Raw genomic sequence first — 9,923 nt, 5'->3', positions numbered from 1 at the left:
CTCTGCTCATCAAGTTTTTAAAAATTCATTAAATTTAGAATTTTCTCTTAATTATACTATATTATAAAGCATTTGGTAAAATTTTTAAAAACATTTATATATATATAAAGTAGTGTTTATTGATGTACATTACTTAAAATTCAAGATTACAAGTAAAATGTGCATGATTACATCTTATTAAAGCTCCATATTTGAATTCGTGTAACTAAGGTGGCGTTTGTTTTTTAAGAGGTGGTAAAGTCTGGAGTCTGATTTCACTTCTGATTTTTAAGAGGTGGTGCTGAAGTCTGAAATCTCAATCAGTCAGACTGTTTGTTTCTGTAAACTGACAAACGTATGAAGTCTGAAATCTGAATCAATAGTTTGCTTTTGTAACCAACAAAACATATGAATATGTACAATTTCTGATTTCACTTCTGTTTATGTTCCCAAGATTCCTTTAATTCTTCATTCTCTTCCAGATCAAGTCTTTCATCCTCAATCTCCATCCTCATCCCACCACCATCAACCATCGTCCACCACCACTCCTTCTCTAAAATCCAACGCCCAAATCCACCTCTAAAAGCGAAGCAATCTCCATCATGATGAAAACTACAGTGACAAAAACTACAGGGGTTGAAAATATCTTGATTCACGAGGATAAAGGTGCACAACTACTGGTTTGCACAGGATCGAAAACACACAGTGGTGAAAACCCACAGGGAAGAAAACCCTCTTGATTTGAATCTGATTTGGGTCGATTTGAAGCCACCAGAGGCGATAAAGGGTGAAGTCGATCGATTGAGACTGTGAGGAGGGTGAAGTCGATCGATTAAGAGGGTGAAGTCGATCAAATGATGAAGTAGAAATCGGTTCTCTGAATAGTCTTCAGGATTAAGAGGAAAATAAGTGGCTAGGTTATCACTTAATTTTTAAGAGGAAAATAAGTGATAAGTGGCTCTGGAAAAAAAACAGTCTAAATTACCTTATGTCTAACCGAATCAGACATAAGTGGTAAAATAAGAGCTTCTTTTAAAAACAAACACCACCTAAGTGCAGATAAACATAATTAAATACATGATAAACATCATTTTAAATATAAAAAAATATAAAATACAATTAAGATAATCGTTGAATTCTAAAAGAATACTTAATTATTATCCTTAAAAAATTATTTTATTAAATCAAAAATAAATAAGTTTGTTTTTAAACTTTAATTAAATTATAACTAGTTATGTATCCACGCAATGCGGCGGGATGTGAAATTTTTGAAAAGATGTACATATCGATTATGGATAAATATTTGTATTTGAAATTGCAGACCCTATACTTTATTGATTATTTTATATTCAATGGATTTGAGATGAACTGAAACAATGCAATAATCTATTTGATGTTGAATTTTGACAACTGATTGATTTTAATTTGGTCATGCATGAGATATCGTATTAGGAAACTATCTATCGATCTCAAAAGAAAGCACAACGTGACTTATCTTAAGCGTGAACAAGATTGCATAAGTCCAGCAACCTCCGCTTGTTATATAAACCAAAAAATCATTGAAATTAATTAAACCAAAAAGACAACATAATATTTCTATTAGGCATCTCGTTTTACATGAAAATCACCAAATATGACAACGAAGAGTCTACGTTTGTATCCTCGGCCTCCGTTGCTCATGTTCTCAAAAATCAGATCAATTTCTAAGTAATATCTAGCCTCAATCCGTCTAGGTTCCATCTATCACCACAAACTCTGTTTGTCCCATAAATAAGTCTACAATGAAAAAGACAATTTTAGATATATATATATATATATATATATATATATATATATATAGGGGCCTAAATGAGAACTAATTAGTTTGTGGTAACTGTGAGAACCAATATTAACCACAAATTAATAGATAAATTAAGAAATTTATAATTTTGGCAATTTTGAATTAAAATATTAATGCAAGGATATTTTTGGTATTTTAAAACTTTCCTCCCTCCTCTCTTCTCTCTCCGGCCACCGTCCTCCGGCCACTGTCCTCCGGCCACCGTCCTCCGGTGATACTACAATGGTATCACAATGCATCATATATGTGCTTGGGTATCACATTGATGTCGTTTGTGTGGTCGATCGAAGATGTACCACAGTGGTATCACTATGCATCTTATATATGATTAGGTATCACAATGTATCTTTTGTTTAACAGAGACAATATTTTTAGGTATCACAGTGGTATCACCGGAAGACGGTGGCCGGAGGCCGGAGAATGGTGGCCGGAGAGAGAAGAGAGGAGAGAGGAGAGTTTAAAAATACCAAAAATATCCTTGCATTAAGATTTTAATTTAAAATTACCAAATTTATAAATTTCCTAATTTATTTATTGATTTGTGGTTAATATTGGTTCTCACAGTTACCACAAACAACTCAGTTCTCCCTTGAATAGGCCCCTATATATATATAGATACTCGTGCAATGCAGCAACATACATATTCATTTTAATGTTTCGTTTTATTTTTTGTCTTTGTTGATATAACACAGTTTACCGAGTAAATTATTGCATTCTATGTGTTTTGATATAACTAAAACCTTACGCAACGAAATAAACTATAGTGGGTAAGCGCTTACCGAGTAAACATTTGGGTAAACAACCCCTAAGATGTTGATGCCATGAACCTAACTGAATTTAACAGGGGGTAGGGCAATTTTTATTACAAGTATATTATATGAAACGGTCCTTTGCCATGAGGAAACAAGTATCCAAACACTGCTAAGGCCACTCAAGTATAAAGTTTAAATAGTAAAAATCTGCGGTGGAAATAACCGACACTTGAACAGATGTAATGGACACGACCTAAAAGATACAAAAATCTAAAAATAGACCAAGAAAAAGTAGCACATAAAAATAGAAATTACATAACACAGACAACACTCCGGAGCAACCAAGAAAAAAATCAAGGAACATACACAAAGAACCAAGCACTCGTTTATCAAAAATAATCATTATGCAGAAATGCATTATAAATTCCAACAACAGGCTTTTGATAGTAGAGTTATTAGCTAGCTGAAACACATCATATCTAAAAATTGTCACAATACCGTTTATACAGTTTGAAATGATTTTTGCCATGAGTATATTTTACTGTCACAAAGATTGTTTAAGTGAAGCAAAACAAAGCAAAGCAAAAGAGCCTATACCAAAGGAGTCAATGTAGCTAGTTCATTCTCCTGACAATGTTCACGATTTCCAGCATTCCGCCTTCAACGTAGTGGTTTCTCTTCTTCAACCAAAAATCTTGGCAAATTCTACATGGAAAAACCCATGATTCCAGTCAATTGAGAAACAAAAAATAAAACCCAGATAGAACCAAGAGAATCCAAAACCAAAAGGTTACAAATCACTCAATTGAAAATCTCAAATATTTTGTGGTTGCATCAATTCTGGACTTAATTAATGAAAATAAAATCTGGACTCTAATCATGGTTTATTCATATAAAAAAAAAGATGAAAACCCTATAAGATGTGGTTGCATTTGAGCCTTCGCTTCTAAAATATCATCATTACAAAGTTGAAACGGCTAGGGAAATCAAAAGTGGAGAAATTTGGAGTCGAGAACAACAAAACAGAATACAAAGAACAAAGGGAGCAAATAACCCATGCCTCGATGGAAGCTTGAACCAGAAAACAAAGAACAAATTTGAACGAGAACAACAAAATAGCTTCCTGCGTTTCTTTTATCTTCCTCCTCCTAAATATAGATACACAAACAACATGTTAACATACTGGCATTTGGATCGAGGCTTGGTTAAATGGATAATCGTTTGAATAACATTTGGCCTTCCACTAAGTTCCTTTTTGATCTTCTTTGTTGCAGGAAGAAGGCGGTCCTCCTTGATAAGAGTGATAAAAACACCCTAAGGGTATGCTAGGCGAAGAAAATACAGGTCTTAAAAGGAAACCATATACGGATGATGATTAGCCCCTAACTTCCCAAAAAAAGTTTTTCCCGCCAATATCAAATTCTAAGTATGAATAACAAAATATAAACCAGGTTAATTGTGTTTCCAAATATATTAAACACAATGCATCTGTCAGATGAACATGAATTACCATTGGAATAGTTACAAAGAATGCTTGAATTTTCATTAGCCATGAGTGATTGATATGAAACATGAAGAGCATGTGCACTGCATCAACAAGATTAGATTTAACACCATGAATGAAAACACAAAAAAACTAATGGAAACCATTTATTCTTAAAAGAGATTCAAGAACTTAATTACCTCACCGGTGGGAGGACTGCCATCAACAGATCAAATGATCAAATAGTTTAAACCCCTTTAAGATCAGAAGCAAGGGGTGATGGTTTGAATTAAATTCAATCTCAGGAACATAATATGATGACATAAAAGATGTGTATTGCAAAATTGTTAGTACGATTTCTAAGATTTACAATAGAAAAAAAATGGTATGATTGTAAGTACAAAGATAAAATTGTTTACAAAAAGAAAATGAATATTAGAACTTGCAGAAAGATTAAACTGGAAAAGATAAATCCATTGTTCAACTTATCCTGTTGTAATAGTACCAAACCCATTGAATGCTTCAAATCACAACAATTTACAGAAAATAAATAAAAATATTAGAAACATGAATGCCAACGATTGAGAAAATGGTAAGATTGGTGTTCGTTTTACACCAAACCATTGTATTGCTTCAAGCCCTAAAACCCAAAATAAAGGAAAAAAGTTAAAATTTCTTAACCCAAATTGTATTGCTTCAAATCCTAAAACCCCAAACAAAGGACAAAAAATAAAATTTCTTAGCGGAAGAAAGCCATAACATATTAACATCCAAAAAATAACAATTTTAGATTATAAACGTAGTTAGGAAATAGGAAATTATGAACTACCGTTTTAGTTGAAATAAATAATATACATATATAAATGTATAAATATAATATGTATATATATATATATATATATATATATATACCGGGTACAGGGAGGGGAGTACCATACCGTCCCCGTCCCCATCCCCGGTTTGAGACAAACGGGGATCTCCGTCCCCATCCCTATCCTCGATTTTAGCGGGGAACCCCTGTCCCCGACGGGTCAGGGCTCATTCCCATGCCTAGAGGGAGGAAGAAAAGGGAAGGATGACGAATCATCTTAGGAAGGGTACCAAGAGATGATGAATCATCGTGTTGGGAAGAATGAAAGGGGGAGGTCGATGAGTAAAGGGCTGTTTGGCAGTTGCTGAATGATTTAGTGCAGAATAGTTAAGAGGTCADAATGGTTAAGAGGGTCAGAATGGTTAAGTGCTGAATGAARTAATGTTGTTTGGTAACTGTTCTCTGAATGACARTAAATTACCATTTTAACCCTCTGAATGATTTAGTACTGAATGAAATAGAGCTGTTTGGCAGATATCTGAATAAAATAATTATTTTACAAATATAACTACATTTTACCATTTTACCATGTTAGGATGTATCATCATGATTTCACAACCAAGTTATGCATATACAGCAAGAAAGCTTAGAAGAGGGATTCCATCACACTTAATAGAAAAAAAAAACGGATTTCATTAACCATGAATCAAATCAAGAAGTAATAACCAAAAATTTACAACTCCTTAGAGAATCATACCAGTAGCAAAGATTTAAGAGAAGCAGAGCAAGAGCGAGACTGAGAGATCCAGAGCGATTGAATAGGAGAACTTTAAAAACTCATGGTGAATCATCAATTTGAATCGTCATTTGAGGAATGCGGAGAAGATGTAGAGGTTTGAGAGAAATGAATCATGATGAGTGATGGATAGAGAAAGGAATCAGCAGCTTCGGAAGTACCTTATGCATTAAGAAGTTGTATTCTATACTGATAGTATTGTAATTAAGACTTTGTGCATTAAGAGGTAATACCTTATGCATTTAAGGTTGTTTTTAAAACTTTTCTCAGATCTGATTTATAAGATAGTACAGATAAAAAATGAATTAAAAAATTACACAAAAACGAAAACTTTTAAATAGTTAATTTGATATTAATATCGCTTATTTTTTTCAAAATTTTATAATATCTTTAAATTTATATTTTATTCAAAAATAAAAACATTTTTATTTTTTTAAAACCACGTAAAATCACATCATAACATCAATATAAAACTAAAATAATATAAAAAATAAATAATATAAAAAAATTTATTAAAAAATAAAATTATTTTGTAGCCGCGTGGAGATGCGATGTAAGAAAATCGTTCGTCTTTCGATCATATGAAAAAGGGCAATACGAAGAAATTTCTTCTTCAATATCTTCGCCTCGAAGGTTTAAATCCAAACGACGACTTTCACTTTGATAACTCCGCCATTAAAACCAACCTTCGACGGTCACTTCCATCCTCAATTCTTCTCTCTGCCACCTCAATATTTGCAACAATCTCCCACCGGATTAAGTCAACAATGGTTTCCTCGTCACCGGCGATACTTCCAATTTCAAACCCACAAACCAATTCCGCCGGAGAATCCCAGTCACCAGTCCCCACCACCGCCTTCGGTACCTTTACCAACCACATCACCGAAACCCTCAACTCCGGCCTCTCCCAACGCCGCCCTTGGTCGCAACTCGCAGACCGTTCCGGATTTTCTAAACCCGAATCTGTAACCGACGCCACAACCCGGATCCAGAAGAACTACGCCTACTTTCGCGTCAACTACCTCATCGTCGTGGCCGCCGTTGTCGGTTTCTCCCTCCTCACAAACCCTTTTTCTCTGATAACACTTCTTGGTCTTTTAGCAGCGTGGCTCTTCCTCTACCTGTTCCGACCATCCGAGCCGCCGTTGGTGATTCTCGGCCGTACAATCTCCGAGCGGGAAACCCTCGGCGTGTTGATTGTTTGCAGTATTGTTGTGATTTTCTTAACCAGCGTTGGATCTATTTTGATCTCGGCGTTGCTTGCCGGAATTGCGATTGTTTGTGTTCATGGTGCGTTCAGGACGCCGGACGATCTGTTTGTTGATGAACAAGAGTCCACCGGATTCTCCCCATTCCTCAGTGAAAGTCGACATACATGATCCAACTTTTGTATCATCAACTTTGTGGATTTTGGGAAAATAATAATTTGGAAAAAAAAAAATCTTTGGATAATTGTTGTTGAACATATGAATAAATTAGATGATTGGAAATTTATTTATTTATTCTGGAAATTATTTGATTATTCAAATTGGTTAGTAAGATATTTGGTTGAAATTAGGGGGTGTATAAGATTGTTTATTTAAATTGCTTACTAATGAAGTAAAAAGAATGAATATTTATACTGGTTTGGTACTGGTAATAAAGAGTTTTTTTAACTTATTCTGGTGTGATACTGGTAATAAGAAACTTTTAGTGTTTGGATGAGAATAATAGAATTTCCAGCTTATTACAATTTGGTACCGCCATAAACTAATACAAGACTTTTTATAGAACTTCGACTTGAAATGACATAAGTTGATAAACACCTTCACAAAAACAAAAAAAAAAGTTGTTTTAAATAAGCAATCTCAAACACCCTCTAATTATGACTTACTTTTGATTAAAAAATAACATGTAGCTCGGTTGACAGAGCGGAACGACTGCCTTGGTGCTCGATCCAAACACCCTTCTAGCCTGAGTCGTTGAGTGAGATAAAAAAAATGTTTCTCATATTGTTGTCATTGAAGGCGGGTTTCGTGCAGGATAACTCTTTAGAAGCCACAACTACAGTGATACGTTCTGTTGAATTTTCAAAATAGGGACTAGGATCATTACAAAAACTTGATTCGTTTTCATCATGCTTTGCCCACCAAAACGGGTTCCAAACATAGGGTATTGGCCCTCATTTTTTTTATTACACATGAAATTATGATGATTGATTAATCAAATTTTATTTGGTTCAAAGTCTATTCAATCGTTCTATATTTAATTGGGAAAACTCGAACCTGCTTGAAGAATGATATACGACCATAGATATATCATGTTAACCAATTTAAAAAGTCTTTTTGATAACACACATAAAAGAAATCTATAGATGACGAGGGTGCAAAGAGAAATTGATACCTTGATAGATGAGGGTGTAGGGAGCTGTTGACGCTGATTACCTAAGAAAGACTTAGGGAGCGAGGGTCGTCGGAGAGAGACTAGGGTGCAACATGTCTTCTTGAAGATGTTTGAAGGAGTTCATTTTTGTAACAAGAGAATATATGTCATATTTTATGGTTGAACTGATTCCTACGTCGTTGTCGGAATAAATCAGATTGCGTTATTTTTTCTATTTTAATATAAATATTTAAAATTTTATTTTAATTTCTTTTTAAAATATCTATTTTCAGATTCTACTCAACTGGTGATAAGTTGAGTCTTTGGGATCTTTCTCGTAGGGTCATAAATTTGCGGATTTTTCTGACTATTCTTTAGGATCTAGAATTAATTAGAGGTAATCATTTGCGGACCTTGGTTGGGCCGGGGTCAGGCCTAACTTGTTTTTTTGGCCAACAGGCCTAATATTGTAAATCTAAGCTCTTTTTTTTTGGGCTTGACAACTTTCCATTGTCCGCCCTATAAACGGGTCGGGCTTGCCCACGGGCTAACGGGTCTAAAAAGTGTAACTCTTATAAATATATAAACTTGATCAGTAGCAATTCATTGACAAACATGAAACCAAAAGATAAAAGGAAAAACATTGTTGAAGTTAAAATTTTAAGCAACTAAAGTTACCATCGATGGTGTAACTATATACCAAAACAAGGAGTTTTTGCAAAAAAAAAAAAAAAAAAGGAGAATTCGATGAGAATATGAGATACTAGCGATAAGTAGTGATAGGGAAATCAGAGAGTTTGAAACGTCCAACTTGTAATCAATAGATTGGAATGAGTGAGAAGCAACAATGAATCATCAATCATACTATCATAGGGCAATCGACGTTGCGAGGAGATGAATAGGGGAGTTTGAATTTTGGAACGAGCAAGGAGCAACAATGAAATGAATGAATCATAAGGTAATCAGAGGTAAACAAACAATTATTAGGAACTGTCTGGTAGTTGCTGAATGGTTTGGTGCAAAATGATTAAGAAGCTCTCATAATATAGTATAAAATGAAATATAATTGTTTATAATGAAATTAAGGCGCTGAATGGTTAAGGGAGGCCGATGATACAAAATCACTCAGAGGGTTTTTAGAACCATTAAGAGACATGCTTTTTTTTGTCAAACAAAATTCACCTCTTAACGATTCAAAAACCGCCTCTTAATAGAACTATTAAGAGGTAAACAAACAACCCAAAAATAACCAAAGAGTCCAATCTCCCATCCTATAACTTTAATAATTTAATTTAAAATATACTAATATAATTTTAATTAATGATAAAAAGATATTAATTGTAAAATATAAACGGGTCAAACAGGCCTGTCCATTTTGATTTTTTACATTATCTTTGTCTGTCCATTAATTTTAGCAAATAAACCGGACCCGTCCATTTTCTCGATAATGGTTGTTTAAACCCGTATTTTTAACGGGTCAATTGGATCGGGTCTAACATTTCGTCCTATCTATACTATCTTATAAAGCATTTGGCTAAAACTCTTAAAAACTCTTAAACTCGTTCATCCCTAAACGATTTCATCCCATATCTGAATTCGTGTAACTAACTGCAGATAAACACAATCAAATACAAGATAAACATCTCATTTTAAATATAAAAAATCTAAAATATAATTAGTATAATCATTAAATTATAACTGAATACTTAATTATTATCTTTATAATATTAAACCAAAAATAAATTGTTTTATTATTAAACTTAAATTAAATTATATAAAAAAAATATATTCTATATTATAAATCATTTAACAAAAACTCTTAAAAACCACATTTTATGCGTAAAATACTGTTTATTAATGCATATTACGTAAAACTCAAGATTACAAGTAAATTGTGCGTA

The 9,923-nt window shown here is 33.5% G+C and overlaps 1 protein-coding gene and 1 long non-coding RNA gene across 2 annotated transcripts; one reads left to right on the top strand and one right to left on the bottom strand.

The window, feature by feature from the left end:
- Window positions 1–3,185: 3,185 nt before the first annotated feature.
- On the bottom strand, window positions 3,186–8,148 carry LOC112518587. The gene is made up of 5 exons (XR_003069809.1): window positions 8,044–8,148; window positions 7,535–7,614; window positions 4,255–4,309; window positions 4,082–4,158; window positions 3,186–3,276 (listed from the first exon to the last, which is right to left on the bottom strand). It is a non-coding gene; the product is annotated as an uncharacterized LOC112518587 (long non-coding RNA).
- On the top strand, window positions 6,227–7,320 carry LOC112518586 (PRA1 family protein B4-like). Its single transcript, XM_025126337.1, has one exon. The coding sequence runs from the start codon at window positions 6,243–6,245 to the stop codon at window positions 7,038–7,040; it is 798 nt and encodes a 265-aa protein (XP_024982105.1). The 5' UTR covers window positions 6,227–6,242; the 3' UTR covers window positions 7,041–7,320.
- Window positions 8,149–9,923: the final 1,775 nt, after the last annotated feature.

This window comes from Cynara cardunculus (assembly GCF_001531365.2).
Source record: "Cynara cardunculus var. scolymus isolate 2C chromosome LG 9, CcrdV1, whole genome shotgun sequence".
NCBI lineage: Eukaryota > Viridiplantae > Streptophyta > Magnoliopsida > Asterales > Asteraceae > Cynara > Cynara cardunculus.
The sequence above is the reverse complement of the archived record's forward strand: the minus strand, read 5'-3'. Positions and strand labels throughout refer to the sequence as shown.